Here is a 20,621-nt window from a genome sequence, read left to right as displayed (position 1 = left end):
TGTCTATAGGCTTTCTCAGTACTATAGTGAGGCGATTGATTCAATATTGGAAACATTTTGTTGTGGATCCTTCTGAGTTAATATCGCGGATAATCCCACGGGGCTGGCATCGACTAATATTGAAGTCTCTTTAGAGGTGTCAAAATGGCTCATGACCGGACTTTTGAGTAGAGCCTGCTTCAGTTTGTTTAAGCTGTTTGGTGTTTATGTGTCCACGTAAAATGTACATTCTTTCGTGTTAATTCGCGAGTGGTTCAGTGATAGTTGCATTGTTTCTTATAAATTTAGAGCTGTATCGTAGTTGGCCATTCCCAACAAACTTCTTACTTTACTGACTGTTGTCGGTTGTTGTGTGTTTGCAAAGGCTTTGATTTTCCTAGGGTCTGGGCTAACACCCTTTTCGGTAAAGATAAGTCCGAAGAATTCGAGGTTCTTTTTGAAAAACTTGCATTTCTCGAGATTTAAAGTTGTGTTGTTGTAGTCGGGTGAGATTCCTCCAGAGCACGGTCGTGGTCTTCCCTGGTGTTACCAAATACAATGATGTCATCCGCAATGTTCTTTATTCCTTTGATGCCCTGGTGGACTTCCTGTAAGGTATGTTGGAAAAGCTCGGCCGCTGCGTTGGCGCCATAGTTTATTCGCTTATACCGAAACAGTCCTAGATTCATGCAAAAGGTCGTGACATTTCGTGACTCAGGACTGAGTTCTAGTTGGTGGTATGCAATTGGCACAGGTCGAGTTTTCAGAAGAACGAAGCTCCGTTGAGTTCCATGGAGACCGATTCAAGAGTAGTTCATTACCAGAAATTTGAGACATTTTGCGTCCGCGTTCGTGGGCAGCGTCCGCTTCTTGACCCAAGGAATTGGTGAAAATTTCATAAAATGGCTCGATGGTATAATTATGCAATTATAATTATGCTTCAAATGTATATGGCCGGATGCTTAACACACTGAAGAATCATGAAATTTCAAACGCTGTGGGAACCGTGGCGGTAAAAAATACGAAGATATTTATGAGTTATATCGGTAGCTATATCACAACCAAAGACATTTCCAACTCCGAACTTTGCATCGTCCAAAAGGAAAGTGGTGTATTTGACCAGATTGTAGAGCATGTTTACCGATATTACTATGGTTTATATAGCCGAATCATTCAAATTGGACTTGTATATAAATCGCACTCAGGAACCTAGAGGATTTGCTAGTGAGTGAATATTTTTTGTTATAACTCTTCCTTTCTGAGCGATTTACAGAATTTGAACTCCGAACCAAGAAAAAAACACACATAGGAAGCGTAATTTAAAGTTTTGTGATTAAGCCATATTGTTTCGCATGAAATTTGGCCGCCATGTTTGTTTTTATCCCAATGCAAGACGCCATCTTGTCCCAAATTTCTGGTAATGTATTGGGTGTCTCGTTTGACTTATTTTTAACTGCATAACAATATTCCGTAGATTCGCTGTCACAAAATGGCTCATGACCGGACTGTTGAGTAGAGCCTGCTTCAGTTTGTGTAAGCTGTTTGGTGTTTATGTGTCCATGTAAAATGTGCATTCTTTCGTGTTAATTCGCGGCACTAGTGGTTCAGTGATAGTTGCATAGTTTCTTATAATTTAGAGCTGTAGTTGGCCATTCCCAACAAACTTCTCACTTCACTGACTGTTGTCGGTTGTTGTGTGTTTGCAAAGGCTTTGATTTTCCTAGGGTCTGGGCTAACACCCTTTTCGGTAAAGATAAGTCCGAAGAATTCGAGGTTCTTTTTGAAAAACTTGCATTTCTCGAGATTTAAATTTGTGTTGTTGTAGTCGGGTGAGATTCCTCCAGAGCAGGGTCGTGGTCTTCCCTGGTGTTACCAAATACAATGATGTCATCCGCAATGTTCTTTATTCCTTTGATGCCCTGGTGGACTTCCTGTAAGGTATGTTGGAAAAGCTCGGCCGCTGCGTTGGTGCCATAGTTTAATCGCTTATACCGAAACAGTCCTAGATGCGTGCAAAAGGTCGTGACATTTCGTGACTCAGGTCTGAGTTCTAGTTGGTGGTATGCTTGGCACAGGTCGAGTTTTGAGAAGAACGAAGCTCCGTTGAGTTCCATGGAGACCGATTCAAGAGTAGTTATTGGGTGTCTCGTTTGACTTATTTTTAACTGCATAACAATATTCCGTAGATTCGCTGTCACAAAATGGCTCATGACCGGACTGTTGAGTAGAGCCTGCTTCAGTTTGTGTAAGCTGTTTGGTGTTTATGTGTCCATGTAAAATGTGCATTCTTTCGTGTTAATTCGCGGAGTGGTTCAGTGATAGTTGCATAGTTTCTTATAATTTAGAGCTGTAGTTGGCCATTCCCAACAAACTTCTTACTTTACTGACTGTTGTCGGTTGTTGTGTGTTTGCAAAGGCTTTGATTTTCCTAGGGTCTGGGCTAACACCCTTTTCGGTAAAGATAAGTCCGAAGAATTCGAGGTTCTTTTTGAAAAACTTGCATTTCTCGAGATTTAAATTTGTGTTGTTGTACTCGGGTGAGATTCCTCCAGAGCAGGGTCGTGGTCTTCCCTGGTGTTACCAAATACAATGATGTCATCCGCAATGTTCTTTATTCCTTTGATGCCCTGGTGGACTTCCTGTAAGGTATGTTGGAAAAGCTCGGCCGCTGCGTTGGTGCCATAGTTTAATCGCTTATACCGAAACAGTCCTAGATGCGTGCAAAAGGTCGTGACATTTCGTGACTCAGGTCTGAGTTCTAGTTGGTGGTATGCTTGGCACATGTCGAGTTTTGAGAAGAACAAAGCTCCGTTGAGTTCCATGGCGACCGATTCAAGAGTTGGTATTGGGTGTCTCGTTTGACTTATTTTTAACTGCATAACAATATTCCGTAGGTTCGCTGTCACTGTTACTGCTGCTTCCATCGTCAGATTTTCTCATTGGTCGTTATTCCTCTCGGCCTTCAGGGGGTTTTGGTTTCTTCGTGTGTTTTGATTTCCGCTTCGACATTGTTTGGCGAAATGGTTCTGTTTACCGCATTTTGTGCACGTTTTGTTCTTGGCTGGGCATTGTCTGCCTTTATGAGGGAACTCGCCGCCGCAATTAAAACATGTCTTGTTGTTCTTCGATTCCTTGGGGGTGTCCAGGTGTTAAACGCATTTAACGTTTGATCATCTAGATTTCCTTCCCTATCTGCTGCTTGAATTTTACTTGTTCTTTCGCGCCTCGCAGCGACCAGAAGATCTTTTAATGAATAACAAGACGCCTGTTCTGGCGTTAACTCCGGCGCACGTGCCAGTCTTTAATATAGAGCTTCTGAACATAAACAATACAGTTCATATTCGCATTTAGATGCCTTACGAAGCTAAATGTTCGATCGCAAAATTCAGCAGCACATCGTACTTTAAAAAGTATAGAAGTTCAATTGTTCGAAAATGTAAACAAACCGCATGATACATTCGCTTTGTCTCACACTTAGCCTTTGGAATTCGCGCTTATATATTATATCTTCAATCCTGTGCAAACTACGACGTGTCAACGCGCCCATACACGACCACATCATCTTGTTAAACGGCGAAATAGCAGCGATATTATTAAAATAGGACCAGAATCTACATGTATTAAATATATTCTTACTCCAATTCAATCTAAACTTAATCGAAGAGCATGAAAACAACGGTTTATTTGTTCCTCTTGAAGGAATTGCCGTATCATGCGAGCGAAATCGAATCGCGCATCGGAAAATTAGCCAAAGCTGTGCACCACAACTCTTAGGAGATAAGACTGGGACGTAGATAAATACAGTCACATACACACTTTAATTACTAGAATATTTCCCGCCATTTTAGACTTGCGACGACGAAAAATAAAAAACAAAAACAAAAACAAACAAACAACAAAACAAAACCGGGGCGAATTTTCAACTCCGTCGCTGACGCCGGAGTAATCAGGGTCGCATAAAGCTTGTTTACGTATGCGCCTAGATTTTCCCCCGATTACTATTCAGTTATGCCATTATTTCAAAGCTAGTCAACGTCAGAAAACTCGCAGTTCTTTGACATCGAACGTATTCTTGTATGAACTGAATTGGTAGATTGTTTCTGACCCACCTTTTTTTGCTTCACGGAATTTATAGACCTCGTATAAACGGTTCTTTGCGGCTCGAAATACGCCCGTTAGAAGCTCCTCTGCTCTAGCTATATCGTCGTCAGCTCCAAAATCGGGAAATTGTCGAAATATTTCCCCTTACTTCAGGCCCTGCCTGATACAGTAATAGGGTGTTTATGCTTGCGTGTTTTGTTTGTGATATTACTGGCAGCGAGAAACATCTTAAAATCTCCTAGCCATGTTCGCCATCGAAGCGCTTGATTTCCTCCCACTTCTTCGTCAGGATTGAATGGTGGCATTGGAGTCACCTTTCACACCAACGAAGCCATTGTCGTTTATTTTAAATTTCTATCGTCGTCGCCATTGTTGAATTTTGTATATAATACATATATTCTTCGCTTCTAGCCCTCCCCCTAATACAATACTTATTCCTTTCTTTCTATATTTAGCCCCCTCGTCCGTCTGTCAATCAGGAGGCGTGTCTACAACACTACAATCAGTGATTTCAAAATTAATATAATAAATGTTCAAATCGCATCCCTTCTAGCAAATGAAATTGCAATATTTGGCATGATTCGGTACCGAATTATTCTGGAAATATAATTAAAATGGGGTCTCAAACCAATCTTGTTCTTTCCATTCAACCGACCAGTTACGAGTGAGTTAAAAACTGAAGTGTAATTATAGAAGTTTACTTGGTAATAGAGAGGCACAATGTCAGACAAGTACCTTGCATGGTCAAAATTGCAATTCTTAACCCTTTTAATTTTTGTCATAATTACATACGGAAATACAGAAATTTTACTGAATTACTGTGATGGATTTAGCGTCAGTATATCAAAATAGATAGCTCGGATGGGCTTTGGCCCCCACTTTTTGCTGAGTAGCTATTCAGTATGTAAATTATTCATCTAATTCGTATAACCTCCCTTGCCGGCAAGGATTCGAGCGTCGACGCGTAGTTTACGTTCCGTATTAGCATCAGTTAAATACTTATATACCTTAGATTTATATTCACAACCGCAGGTAGCTTATTTTTGCAACTCCGACTAGCGATGCACTATGGTGGCTTAGTGGTATAAGTATGCACATTGTAGCTAGTACATGACACGCTTTCATGAGTTTCCATTCACTCTCTTCCACATTAATTTTGTTATAATAGTAACAATTGTGCACTACGTTACATAATTTAGATTGCAAACAAGTTCAGGTACTGCAATTCTTGATGCGAAGCGATAACATCTATAAAGTTTTCTCATTCTTTTTTCGCAATGAAAACAGTAAGTAGATGCTGAATGCGGGAAGAATATCGTGAAGGCTCGAAGTCATTCAGATTAAAATTTGACACGAATTTATAACTGCATGCATGATCTAATTTGGCAATTCCTTTCCTCTCCAGGATGCATGAGTAAGTGAGGTAGAGAGACACTCCGAGCTTATCTACATCTCGGAACCTGTGGATCGCGAAGAGAACATGTCATTGAATATTTGATATTTGCAAAGTTTAAACGAAGCACATTCATGTCGTCGCTAATGACAATATCGAGAACTCCAAAAATATTTTGATCAAGAGAAGTTAAAAGCTGACATTATTTGTTAAGTTCGCATCAAATTTGAGGTAGAAACTGACTCAAATAGACAAAAACACTTCTCGATATTTCTATCTAAGATCGCTGCTACGATGCTCCCTTAGTGGTTGTATCGGAACTTGTTTGTCAAATCCTATAGCTTTATACAGCTGGTAAATTAAATTCCAAAAAATACCCATATTTGTACGAAATTAATGCTGACATTCACTACAACCTTCACGTGTAATAAAAAGGTAATGAACCTCAATTTCTTATATTTGCAAGGAATTCCATCAAATTTCAACACCCAATCATCTTTAAATTTGTTGATATATTAACTGTATTTCGTGCGAAAACTGCGCATGCTCGAAAATCTTTAGGTGAATAATATATGTTTGCAATTGTCGATGCCACGAGATCGATGTTTGATCGCTTGTTTAATTTTTATGCATTATTATGAGTATAAATTCATCTTTTGTATGTAGTTTACCAGATTAGGGGATAAAATAATACAGATTGGTTGCACAACTGAATTTCGTTGTAATGGTCATATACGCCATTCTTTTTGGAGCAAGTTTATTCAATCTCATTATAACAAGTAATTCAATGTCTAAAAATCATGCCAAGAAATAAAAAACTTAATTGAAAGTTTACGGTGAAATTTAACAAAGTGTCAAAGAAGCAAATTAAACGATTCTTCATTGTAGCCTTCTACTCTTGTCATCCTTAATTTCTTCCATGCAAATACGCTTGCAGCCTGCTGAAAAAGAGAATATAATATATTACTACGTTAAACTACGTTATTCAAATAATAAGACAACAATTAAAGGTGATATCCTGTCGTAATGCCGGCGTTCCCAAACGCATTGTTTACATTTTGAACTGTTATAATTTTTTGAAATAGCTACGACGAACTGTCTTCCGGCGTATTTCACATATTATTTGTTCGCCATGGTTGATCTGAACTCTATATAGAGTCTTTGTCCGGGCATTGTTATTAGTAGAACCGAAACCCGACTGGACATGACCTTTAGTATTATATATAATTATATATAATTATATATATATATATATATATATATATATATATATATATATATATATATATATATATATTGCCATAATACTGCCAAAGCATCATGGTCGTATTAGTTATATCATATAGTGATGTGTATATATGAATATTATACCTTCTGCATGCGCCAACAGCATTAAAATCTGGGCCTTTGGAGCATCTCAAGCCACAGTCACAGACACCTTCAATGTTCCATGGTCCTCCACATTTCTCCCCTCTGAGTTTTGCACACGCAACACAACAACCACAAGCGTCTCGAGTTAATCCTCCTTTGCAGTTCAGCTTGTGTAATGAAGGACAGGTTACTTCGTGACATGGGAGACAACTAAGGGCTTGGGTTGTTGCAAGGATGGCTGAGAACACCAAGGCAATAAGGAGGGTAGTCTTCATGTTCGTAGTTGGCGAAGATTGATGATTCTATGCAGAATCTTATTTTAGTATTATTATTAATTATTAAAACTTTATTTCGACAGGATAGCCCATTCAGCCGTCGGCTGGTATCCATAGGAGCCCTGCATGTATGTCATGCATTATTAAATAAAAATACAATTTATATTTGCATGAAGCATTATAAAGACTAATTTACGATCTAGGTATAAAAGATATAAATATTCATTATGAACAATCCTATTCATAGTGAACAACAACATAGTATCCAATTATTTAGAAAATGAAATGTTAAATTGGTTGTCATGCATGCAGTCACAAAATACGATTTTGCCGTCAGCTTAGTTATTCGTTGTATAAGCGTCGTATTTAAAAATCCGTGGCCGTCTTAAGACAGAATAAATTACTACAAATCCAATTTGCCATCGTATTGGTGGAATTTTATTCAAATTTTTTCTTTGGAATTATAGGTGATCACCAATAGCTTTGTTAAAAAGGTATTTTTAAATAATAAATTAAGCCGTGATATTTATTCTACCTATGCTCCACTGTGAAATAATTAATATAATTGTTTCAAGGCACTAGTTGTCTGCTGTTCATATTCGAGTCACTTTTGGCTATATCTATACCTAGTTAAGATTTAACATAACATTATTATCTATACTGGAAACTATAATACTAGTATTTAAAGCATAATCATAATTTACCTGATAATTTCTATAAGCTCTCTTTCGTCTTTAAGAATTTGATGTTGATCTCACTCGTATCACCTGAAAATATTGGCTACTCTGAGTTAAGCCAGCTCTATTTATACATCCAGGATATAGCAATTCAGTCGACGGTTGTAAATATCGTTGTAAATAATCCAATATCTTATTTGTCATACTCAAGATGTCTTAAAGAGCCTCATTTTTGTTATGCAAAGTGGAACTGGGCCAAGTGCATACTTTGCAAGCATGGATATGACGTTGGTTTCAATCAAGATTGCTTTTCAGCGTTAAAAAATAAAATCACGCTGGTATAGAAACATACGATGAGGTAAAAACTTCATATAATTCTCACATGGCTGATGGTTCTCTTGTAAGTAACCAAAGCATAGATATTAACTATTCCGTGCATACTCGCATGGAAAGAAACTCCTTGAAGTAGCCTTAATACTCTTGTCCTCATATTATTTATTTATTCAAGAGCTGAGGAAGTAATTACTCTATAGTGATTAATTGGTTATCGTGTATCCCCGTGTCAAGGTAACCGGACACAAGTGTATCCAACCAACTTTTTAGTTATTTAGGGCCCTTTCTTTCAACGATAGTGCCCTTTCTTTCAGAAATATGCTATGTTAAAATGAAAACTCCCATGCAACCAACGAAAAATTTGCCAATTATACATGCATGCATCCGGCCGCGTGGAAACAGGGCCTTTTTAAGCCCCGTTTACACTATACACTCGATTTATTGGCATGGCACGGCTAAAATGGGTTACCGTGCCCATTTCATCTGTGCTCGGCCTTTGCTTTGGTAGCCTGAATATTAATAAAATTGGTACGGGTACCAATTTTAGCCGTGCCGTGGCGATAAATTGAGTGTAGTGTAAACGGGGCTTTAGATTCAGTAAATGAATCATTATTAACAATAACTATCTTCATGTAGTATAAGTTTTATAAACCGGCCGTCTACACAGTGTTGTAATGAGGCTTTAATGTTCAAAACTGACCTGAATTAATAAATATACCAAATCTATCAAATTAATTTGCATCTGCTGCTAATGTTTGGCAAACGAAGATTTCGTGACGAGCCGTTCAGATAAACGTGTGAACGGAGCCTTAATATAATAACTTCCCAATGACCTTCAGTAGATCACTGTTGACGCATTTAAGTACGTAGTATATATTTAGATATATGAATGGTTAGTATAATAAAATCATTTCCCCTGTGATTGAGGTCATGACTTTCCCCATGACTTTAAAAAAACATTTTGGCCTAATTTTCTGGCATGTAATGTTTGGTTCTTTTGCCTTAACTCGATTCTGCTTCACACGATTTAAAATTACTTTTTTCGTAACTCATCCATCAAAGTTTATTTTTGCATGCAAAGTCCTGTGATAATTTACAATGATTTGTTAGTTAAAGCGTGCTACTTGAAGTACCGTTGCATGGTACTTAAAAACGGTAACGGTGCATAAACACCGTGTCAACGTCAACGATATGACATCGAATGACAAGTAACAGTATTTATGTCATCCTTAACTGAATGCATGGAAGATTGCTCAAAATCAATATCACAGAATAAACTATTGAAATTGGGCAATTCTTGCAGACTAACTAATTAATTATCATAAGTTCACAAGCATTTTATACAACCGCCAAATCTTTTTCACCATGCGTAATAAAGAAGTCATGCAATAATCATTTTGCAGTATTTCTTTTTGTTTTATTCATTTTATATTTTTATACATTTATCGCTACAAAGCTTGAATACATGTAATATGACATTATTTTAAGGACCTGTTTTTATGGAGCGAGTTATCCCGGCTAGGCGAGGTGAAAACTGAATATGATAAAAGACTAATCAGGTTAAGCCTTTGATCTGATTTTTACCTCACCTAGCCGAGATAACTCCCTCCATGTAAAGAGGCCCACACAAGTACATCCCCCCATGACAAGTACATTTAACAGCCGGTCAAAATATATTATAACGCATACCAGTCTACAGGGTGTCCCAAAAAAACGAAAACTATTGAAATCACCCATAACAATGCAATTGTTAGAGTTTGAATGCCTAAGCACTCTGTTGGGACCCACAGGTTTACCATACTCATTCTTACGCATGCATATGATGCAGTAAAATTTGCTTGTACGCAAAAATGATATTTATTAACAATATTTACAGTTTACAAATATGGATAACAATATTTAAATGTGCATCTCAAGGACCATGACCTTCGACATGTCCCCTTTCTCTAGCAACACAAAGCATTTAGCATTTTATAAGTTGCATTAAATCCCCACGGGCTGAAATTCGTGAACACGGCATTCAAATTTTAACACTGAGTGATTTCAATAGTTTTCGTTTTTTTTGGGACACCCTGTATAACACCATTGACCCGGGCGTTTCGCTCGGTTGGTTAATTGTTTCCCCATGACGTCAATGAGATCAGTGCTGATTTCGATTCATGGCCGGGGAAATGAATGAGATCTAACCACTTACACTGCGCACGATACTCGATAGAAGCAAGGTAGCTGCATGTGTTGACTTCACGTAACCTTTGTTTCATTGCTACAGAAACGGCTCTATATAAATTATATCACACGCGATTTTAAAGTGCCACTGTGACGAAAGTTTGTCATCAAAAAGTGTGAAGTATTAATTGTTATAATTTCAAAAGGTTTTTTGCCAACAATGTCCTGAAATTATATCCGCAATAATAATATACAGTACTTAATTTAAAAATATAAGACCAACGGCAACGTCAATGTCAATGACAAGATATTATGTGACACGTATATTTGTCAGCCTTATTCGTGTAAACGATTGTTAAAAATTAATATGGTATAATTATCATAGATCCATGCATACTAGTCTATAAATGAAACGAAACTGCTCATTTTTAATATCGGCTGATTTATCACTATTCAGACACATCGGAGTCAGCTTATATACAACATTAAGCCCGCCGCACACGAGAGCTATCAGTTGAGCTAACGACCTCGCGAGGCAGTTAGCTCAGCCCAAAAACCATCTGCCCACGTGAGAAACTTGCCTTTCGAGGCGAATCCCTCACGAAAACGGCTATCCGCACAGTGTAGACCAGCCCCTGAAGTACACTCTTGAATAGAAGATTGTTTGAAAATATCATATCTATAGGTATCCTTCGTGCCATATAAAATCATAACTAGTGTGGTGCATCATAACCTAATAATCTATAAGTATAATTAACAAAGGTATCAGACTATAGTCGTACAGAATTGTAGTCAAGATACTTAATGCACAGGTGTTACAAGCAGGGTATCCGAAAAAAAAGCGCAATTGGCAATTCAAACTTTGCAATCCAAAATTCCTTAGAAACGCATCGTTGAAAAGACAAGTGAGCAGGCAAAGAGAAATTAGATTATTGGGCTCCCTGTATACGACAGGGGTCCCCGTGGGGCAACATCTTGGTTCTGACTCGTTAAGTGAAATATACATGACCAAATATGGTGTCGAAGAGGGGAAAAGTAGACAAATTCTACGTTTCTAGATTGTCGCACGACTTTACTGTTGAGGCGTTCTCTTTAAAAACCACAGTGCCCCAAAACGCTGCCATTTCATAAATCCGGAATTATAGCAATACTCAATTTTATACACGTTTTATACGGAAAAAGAGATATAATTGTAACATCAATTATTCTTAACCAGTGGCGTAGCCAGGCTGACGATTTTGTCCCGCTATGTAAATTTCGAGTTATTATAATTATTCGTGCCTTTAGAAATCTATTGTTTTCACAGTCAGTGAACACCAAAATATTAGCATAGCGGGACAAATCGACAGGCTGGCTACGCTACTGTTCTTAATAATCTACAATCCAATTAACAATCGATTGGTTATCTATAAATGTTATAATGAGACGTGGATAAATAAAAACTGATCGTTTAAAGAGTTTCTTCAAAGCATTCTTATTGCTCTTGGTTTAGTTTGTAGTCTTGAACAATTTTCTGAAATGGGAAAATATAACAGTTATAAAAAATTAAAAAATCAAACCTAAATCCATATATCCTATAGTCATAAAGCCAAGGAGATCGACATAATATTTAGTTTGCTGTAAAGTGAATATCTATGATTAGTAAGCATTAGTTTACGAGGCTACTACGACCGACCTGGACCGACCATGCATATTCGCTTGCATGCATGTATGAATGGCGCTGTACAATTGCCAGCCCAGTAGAACACACCACCTCTGACAAAAACTCACGCATCTACAAATATACCTAGAGAATTCTTGCTGAAAAACTAATTACACCCGCCCTTGCTTTACCATCCTAAACACTGCTAACAGCCTAACATCTCCTTCTCTCTTTAAACTCAAGGAAGCTCTTTACGCACAAACCAGACCGTAACAAACAGGTCCAACGTTTTAATTCTATTTTCCAGTTATAATTTTTGTCTGTCGTTGTCTTGTTCTGCCTAATATGCATATCTTGTATCATAATCCAACTGTCATAGAATATCACCTCGTCCTCGGATATATCATATTTCTACCTTACTGATATACTTCACTATGTAAATAATTATCCTGTTCCCACTGCAAATGGTTTATATAGTTAAGTCGAAACATGTTTTCAATATTTTTTTCCCTTTATCTCAAATGCTTGTAAGAAAAAAGCTCGAGGTTGAGACAAGAGTTTGCATTTGCGAAATATCACAAATTAAACTCTGTGTTTTGTGTTTTGTTTTAAATTCTTTGAAATTTCCGGTTTGTATTCGGGTTTTTACCTTAATTTTTTGCATACCCCCGGAGCATTGGAATCGTGTTCATTGCCACCTTTGTAAACACATTTCAAACCAGTGTCACAGACGCCAGCCATGTCCCATGGTCCTCCACATGTCTCTTCTTCGACCTTTGCACACTCATCACAACAACCACAAGGCTCTCGCGCTAGTCCTCCTTTGCAGTTCAGCTCGGATGGTAAACGACAAGTTACTTGGGGACATTGGAGACAACTAAGAGCTTCAGTTGTTGAAAGGATGGCTGAGAACACCAAGGCAGTAAGGAAGATAGTCTTCATGATCGTAGTTGGCGAAGATTAATGATTCTATTGAAAACAAGTTTTCAGAAAATTATAAATTTTTCATTTCAAAGAGTATTTCTACATATAACAGCTTTCTTTATACGCCATGACGTAAAATTGCATGCATGTAATATGGAAATAATGAAATTATATCCTGAAGAACTATTTGAGTAATGTTTAAATTCGAGTTGCAGCTAGGATTGGACATACCCAAACTTATATTGTACTTTTTATTAAAACATAATCAAAATCGTACCTGATATATATTTCTCAATCACTCTTGTCTGTTAGGCATCCAATGTTGACCGTACTCGTATCACCTGAAAATATTGGTTGCTTTGAGTTGGACTAGCTCTATTTATGTTCTTAGGATAAAGTAAATCAATAATGGTGAACTGGCCGATATCTTATTTGCTTTCCTTAAGTTGTCTCAAGTGTTCTAATTAATGTTTTAAGTGGAAATGCGTTCGCTACCCTATTTAGCAGCCTGGTCATTTCTCACATGTCACCGATAGTCGGTTGTTTGCCGGCGACGAACAAAGTTTATTTAAACTAACAAAGCACTTCATTTGTCAGTGATCACCGACAGCAGACATCGCCCACTGTCGGTGACCAATGCATGATGACCAGACTTTAAGGCGGTGTCCGTTGCGTTTTACAGTTGCGTTTTTACCGTTGCGTTTCACCCCCGTCCAAGACGCCGAACTTTCTAGTGCCAAACGTTAACCTAATCAGCTAATGTTACGCACCCTTCAAATATCATCACCATGAAGTGTTAGTGAAAAATTTATTATTACTATATGCGAAATCACCTTTAGAGTTACTATTCAGTATTAATTTAGTTCCCCTAGCCTGCAACGCAGACTATATATATTGGGGTTAGGGTTAGGGATATATAGGGTTATATATTAGGGTTATATATAGACCCCAATATATAGTCTGCGTCGGGCTATAGTTCCCCATGACTCCATGTGAAACAGTGCCGACCGTTGTATCTAATATATTTACTGCCCATGCATCTGCGCGATAGAGATAGAAAAACATTTTGACTTCGCCTTATAAAGTTGTCCATTGGTTCGATGGTATCGACTGCATATAATCATCAACGCTATTTTGAATTTCCTAAGTTTTAACACTTCAAAATTTATTCCTCTACATGCGAAGTCGTAAAAACCTAAAACAAACCTAACCTATATAAGTGATGATATGACATTATAATAAGTACATTTGTGTTGACAGCCTTGAAGAAGGTTGTTTAAAAATATGATGTTCCCCTGTCGCAATTTTTAATAGCGAGCTTAAATGCATGGTGACAGATACTGGTCGCAATTCTGTTAGCCCACTTTGGTTCATTTGTATTAACTTATCATGACCCTCCCACGGTTTTAGCTGTCCTGAGATACGTTAGTAAAAGCGGGGCACTGGAAGTAACCGTTGAATGGTAATGATATTATCTGACAGATACATTAAACAGTCCTGCCTGTGCCTGAGATGAAGTCAAATGTTATAACGTACATCATTCTTGAAGTTCTAACTTGAGTGGTATGTCAAACTTTAATAATAAGCTGGTCATAAAAAATATAATATATAGCTGTAGTTACAGAATTATATCCTTTTTTAATAAGGACGTAATGTATGTAACAGTAATTATAACTGGATGAACATTCTAGTCCTTCTACTCGAATACCGATTTAAGCCATTTTCCACCATGCGAATTCATTCGCGCGAACAGATAAGAAATAGGAAGCGATTCTACTTTTTCGCGTTGAATTTTTTCGCAAGCTAAAGGCCGACACAGACCGGACGCGAATTGGCAACGCGGCGCGAATTTTCAACGTTTTATATTTTTCAAAATCAAATAAATTTTAAACTATCATAATATTCTTGTAGATTACATAACAATAAAACATTTTAACTGCTCTAGCGTCCATAGTTTCCAAATTTTGCTTCCAGAATTTAATTTATATGCTTCTGAAAACTCAAAATTCGCCTCGCGTTGCCGCATCGCGTCCGGTCTGTGTCGGCCTTAATCACATCACCAGATTTCAGATATCGCTTCGCGTCGCGCGAATAAATTTACCTATAGCGGAAAACTGGTTTTATGGCAAGGCTGAAATAAGTAGCGTAGCCAGCATAATAATTTAGTCCTGCTATGCTAATATTTTAGTGCATGTTCATTGACTGCAATGAATTTCTGAAGAAATGAATAATGATAATAACCTTTCATTATACAGCTGCTGCATATAACATGTTGGACTTGAGTCCAATCTTGGTTCACTGGTATTAACGTCCAGTTATCACCCACACACGGTTTTAACTTCAAAATTTATTTTCCGACAATACGTTAGTATATAATAGCGTGCTTCTTGAAGTTTCGTTAAATGTTAACGATATTATCTGACAGATACATTAAACAGTGTGATTGGAGGTATTGCTCTAAAATGTCCCGACATCATTTGTGAAGTTCTAACTCATGCATGGCGTGTCAAAACTTTGATGAATCTAGGTAATGAAAAAAGTTCAGTAGCTATGTATGGTAATTAGGCTCGTGACGTATGAACATTGATAACTTGATATGCGTATTCTACACCCGTTTACTTGGTTTAATTGTCATGGATGCATGTATCATACCAGTCTAAAAATGAAACGAATGGCTCGTATTTAATGTAGGCTGTTATTACTATTCACAGTCAGCTAACTCAGCTTATAAAATTATACAGAATTGAGCCCGCCGCATACAAGAGCTCTCCGAAAAGCATCCGCCGACACGCGTGAGAAACGTGCTTCTCGAGGCGAATTCCTCACGAAAAACTATCCGCACACGAGAGTATCTTGCTGACCTGACTGCCACGCGAGGTCGATCTTTAGCCTCATGCATCTAGGGTAAAAAGTACATAATATATATATAGTTTTAAAATATAGCTCTCACACACACGCATGCGAAACTTGTGAAGAAGCGATTCTTTTCCGCACGATAGAAAGTTGACGTTTAATTTAATACTTATTTACATGTTTGCAAACAAAGCCCTCAGATTGTTTACAAAAGTGTGTTATATTATAAAAGCGTGGCACTTGAAGTACCTTCAAACATCACCAAACGGTACTAAATAATCAGCAATATACAGACATATTATCTGATAAGTATATACATGAATTGTACAGGGGCAAGTTGCATCAAGCCCGTTGAGCTTAAATAATGGTGAATAAGTTCAAAGTAGCAAGCCAGTCTATCGTTTTATTCAACTAGCAAACTAAATGTCTTTAACAGCTTAATACAAAGATACTATTTACAACTACCTATTCAGTGCATAATATTCAAGAAAATTCTTTCAAGAGAAATGTAAGAGTGTTCTTTATTTTGACCGCGGCCCCTGAAGTACCCTCTTGAATAGAAGATTGTTTGAAAATATTAAATCTATAGGCATCCTTCGTGCCATAAAAACATAACTAGTGTGGTGCATCATAACCTAATAATCTAAGTATAAATGAAAAAGGTATAGACTATAGTCGTATAGTGACTCGTTAAGTGAAATATACATAACCAGAGATGGTGTCGAAGAGGGGAAAAGTACTAGACAAATTTTACGTTTCTAGATTGTCGCACGACTTTACTGTAGAGCCGGCGTTCTCGTTAAAAATCACAGTACCCCAAAACGCTGCCATTTCATAAAACCGGAATTATAGCAATACTCAATTTTATACACGTTTTATACAAAAAAAGAGATATAATTGTAACATCAATTATTCTTAACGATCTACAATCAAATTAACAATCGATTGGTTATCTATAAATGTTATAATGAGACCTGGTTAAATAAAAACTGTTTAAGAGTTTCTGGAATAAAGCATTTTTGCATTCTTGTTGCTCCTCATTTAGCTTGTAACCTTGAACAATTTCCTGAAATGGGAAAATATAACAGTTATACAAAATTCAAAAATCAAAACCATGGAATGTCAAATCTATATATCATATAGTCATCAAGCCAAGGGGATCGACACTATTTAGTTTGCTGTAAAATAAACATCTTTGCATGATTAACATCTTACATCTGTATAATGAATTGCGCTGTACAATTGCCGGCCCTGTAGAACACATCACCTCTGACAAAAACTCACGCATCTACGAATATACCTAGAGAATTCTTGCTGAGAAACTGATTACACCCGCCCTTGCTTTACCATCCTAGACACTGCTAACAGCCTAACATCTCCTTCTCTCTTTAAACTCAAGGAAGATCTGTACGCACAAACCAGACCTTAACAAACAAGTCCAACGTTTCAATACTATTTTCCATGCAGTTATAATTTTTGTCTTGTCTTTGTCTTGTTCTGCCTAATATGCATATCTTGTATCATGTTATGTTGTCAATATAGTAGTAAACTAACTGTCATAGAATATCCGGCACCTCGGATATATCATATCTCTACCTTACTGATATACTTCACTATGTAAATAATTACCCTATTTGCACTTATATAGTTAAGTCGAAACATGTTTTCAATATTTTTTTCCCTATTTCTTTTTCCCTTTATCTCAAATGCTTGTAAGAAAAGAGCTTGAAGTGTTTGCTTGCTTAATTGAGACCAAAGTTTAGATTAGCGAAACATCACAAATTAAATTTAACTCATCCTTGTCTCGTTTAATATTTTATGTTTTAAGATCATGTTATAATCTTCGGATTCTGTTTTGTTTTGTATTTTTTGAAATTTCCGGTTAGTATTCGGGTTTTTTACCTTGATTTTTTGCATACCCCAACAGCATTGATATTGTGTTCATTGCCACCTTTGTAAACACATTTCAAACCAGTGTCGCAGACGCCAGCTAAGTGCCATGGTCCTCCACATTCCTCTCTTTCGACCTTTGCACACTCAACAGCCACAAGGGTCTCGCGCTAGTCCTCCTTTGCAGTTCAGCTCGGATGTTAAACGGCAAGTTACTTGGGGACATGGGATACAACTAAGAGCTTGAGTTGTGGCAAGGATGGCTGAGAACAACAAGGCAGTAAGAAGGATAGTCTTCATGTTCGTAGTTGGCGAAGATTAATGATTCTATTGAAAACAAGTTTTCAGAAGATTAAATTTTTCATTTCAAAGCAGCATTTCTATATATAACAGCTGCCTTTATACGCGGTGACGTAAAACTGCATGCAATATGGAAATAATGGAATTACTGATATATGTCCTGAAGAACTATTTGGGTAATGTTCAAATTCGAGTTGCGGCTAGCATTGTGTACATATGTCCAAACTTATATTGTATTTTTTATTAAAACATATAATCAAAATTGTACCTGATATATATATTTCTCAATCACTCTTGTCTGTTAGGCATCCGATGTTGACCGTACTCGTATCACCTGAAAATATTGGTTGCTTTGAGTTGGCCGGGCTAGCTCTATTTATGTTCTTAGGATTAAGTAAATCAATAATGGTGAACTGGCCGATATCTTATTTGCTTATTTGCTTTCCTCAAGTTGTCTCAAGTGCTCTAACTAATGTTTTAAGTGGAAATGCGTTCGCTACCCTATTTAGCGGCCTGGTCATCTCTCACATGTCACCGATAGTCGGTTGGTTGCCGGCGACGAACAAAGTTTATTTAAAACAAAGCACTTCATTTGTCAGTGATCACCGACAGCAGAAATCGCCAACTGTCGGTGACCAATGCATGATAGGTTGCGTTTTACCGTTGAGTTTTACCGTTGCGTTTTACCCCCGTCTAAGACGCCGAACTTTCTAGTGCCAAACGTTAACCTAATCGCCTAATGTTACGCACCCATTAAACATCATCATTATGAAGTGTTGTGAATAGTGAATAATCAATTATTACTATATGCAAAATCATCTTTAGAGTTTAATTTAGTTCCCCATGCATGTGAGATCAGTGCCGAACGATGGTATTGACTACATATAATCATCAACGCTATTTCGAATTTCCTAAGTTGTAACACTTCAAAATTTATTCTTCCACATGCGAAGTCCTGCGATTACTTCCAAAGATGCGTTGGCAAAAGCGCGGCACTCGAAGTACCGTTAAAAACTATGTACCTATATATAATAGTAAAACAAACCTAACCTAAGTGATGATATGACATTATAATAAGTACATTTGTGTTGACATCCTTGAAGAAGTTTGTTCAAAAATATTATATCATAAATAAGACAACTTCTATAGTGTCACCTTTTTGGACACCCCAGTTTTGGGAGAGCCTTGTATTTACAAGGGGTCAATTGGGAACGGTTGTTCCCATGTCGAAATTTTCAATAGCGAGCTTAAATTTTAACAGTCAGACATTGGTCGCAATTCTGTTAGCCCACTTTGGTTCATTTGTATTCACCCTCCCGCAGTTTTAGCTGTCCTGAGATACGTTAGTAAAAGCGGGGCACTTGAAGTCACTGTTGAATGGTGATTATATTATCTGAAGAGTGAAGATACATTAAACGGTCCTGCCTGAGTTGAAGTCAAATGTTATAACGTACATCATTCTTGAAGTTCTGACTTGTGTGGTATGTCAAACCTTAATAAATATCAGGTATGCAGAATGATATCCTTTTTCAATAGGACCGTGATATATCATGCCAACAGAGTAATTATAACTGTATATGCACCTTCTAGTCCTTCTACTTCGAACACCGATTTAGGCCTTTTCCACCAGGCGAATTCATTCGCGCGAACAGATAAAAAGTAGAAAGCGATTCTACTTTTTGGCAAACCAATCACATAACCGGATTTCAGATATCGTTTAGCGTCGCGCGAATAAATTCGCCTGTAGCGGGAAACGGGCTAGCGCTTTATGGCAAGGCTGAAATCAGTAGCGCAGTCAGCATAATAATGTAGTCATGCTATGCTAATATTTTAGTTTTCATTGACTGCAATGAATTTCTGAAGAAATGAATAATGATAATAACCTTTCATTATACAGCTGCTGCATATAACATGTTGGACTGTTTGTCCAATCTTGGTTTATTGGTATTAACTTGCAGTTATCACCCTCACACGGTTTTGACTTCAAAATTTATTTTCCTACAAAGACCTGAGTTTATTTGAAAAATACGTTAGTATATAATAGCGTGCTTCTTGAAGTTCCGTTAAATGTTAACGATATTATCTGACAGATACATTAAACAGTGTGAGTGGAGGTATTGCTCTAAAATGTCCCGACATCATTTGTGAAGTTCTAACTCATGCATGGCGTGTCAAAACTTTGATGAATCTAGGTAATGAAAAAAGTTCAGTAGCTATGTATGGTAATTACGTTCGTAGCGTATGAACATTGATAACTTGATATGCGTATTCTACACCCGTTTACTTGGTTTAATTATCATAGATGCATGTATCATACCAGTCTATAAATGAAACGAATGGCTCGTATTTAATGTAGGCGTTTATCACTATTCACAGTCAGCTAACTCAGCTTATAAAATTATTCAGCATTGAGCCCGCCGCATACAAGAGCTATCTGAAAAGCATCCGCCGACACGCGTGAGAAACGTGCCTCTCGAGGCGAATTCCTAACGAAAAACTAAATTGTGTCAAACGACCACGACCTTAGCATATATAGCTACTGAATTTTTTCACTAGATGCGTATTCTACGTTGCAGGGCTGATTATAGTAGCTGTGAACAATGCAGAGGACAGCACACATTTATATAAAATGTTTATGAGAGCGCTTTCCTTCATACGGTACTGAAAACGGTTAGGCTGTTCCAGCGGGTCCTGTTGTACAGTACAGCCTGTACAGG

At 37.4% G+C, this 20,621-nt stretch overlaps 1 protein-coding gene and 2 long non-coding RNA genes across 3 annotated transcripts; all 3 read right to left on the bottom strand.

Moving 5' to 3' along the window:
- Positions 1 to 6,206: 6,206 nt before the first annotated feature.
- Positions 6,207 to 8,005, bottom strand: LOC114534142. The gene is made up of 3 exons (XR_003688109.1): positions 7,824 to 8,005; positions 6,845 to 7,146; positions 6,207 to 6,414 (listed from the first exon to the last, which is right to left on the bottom strand). It is a non-coding gene; the product is annotated as an uncharacterized LOC114534142 (long non-coding RNA).
- Positions 8,006 to 11,587: 3,582 nt separating this feature from the next.
- On the bottom strand, positions 11,588 to 13,200 carry LOC114534155 (venom protein 302-like). Its single transcript, XM_028555706.1, has 3 exons — positions 13,139 to 13,200; positions 12,587 to 12,906; positions 11,588 to 11,808 (listed from the first exon to the last, which is right to left on the bottom strand). Exons 2-3 carry the CDS (start codon positions 12,877 to 12,879, stop codon positions 11,784 to 11,786), a joined length of 318 nt encoding a protein of 105 aa, XP_028411507.1. The 5' UTR covers positions 12,880 to 12,906; positions 13,139 to 13,200; the 3' UTR covers positions 11,588 to 11,783.
- A 3,524-nt stretch (positions 13,201 to 16,724) lies between these two features.
- On the bottom strand, positions 16,725 to 18,233 carry LOC114534163. The gene is made up of 3 exons (XR_003688115.1): positions 18,173 to 18,233; positions 17,617 to 17,931; positions 16,725 to 16,780 (listed from the first exon to the last, which is right to left on the bottom strand). It is a non-coding gene; the product is annotated as an uncharacterized LOC114534163 (long non-coding RNA).
- Positions 18,234 to 20,621: the final 2,388 nt, after the last annotated feature.

This window comes from Dendronephthya gigantea, unplaced genomic scaffold (assembly GCF_004324835.1).
Source record: "Dendronephthya gigantea isolate DGI-Jeju-01 unplaced genomic scaffold, DenGig_1.0 000097F, whole genome shotgun sequence".
Classification (NCBI taxonomy): Eukaryota; Metazoa; Cnidaria; class Anthozoa; order Malacalcyonacea; family Nephtheidae; genus Dendronephthya; species Dendronephthya gigantea.
This window is presented reverse-complemented; position numbering and strand designations above follow the sequence as displayed.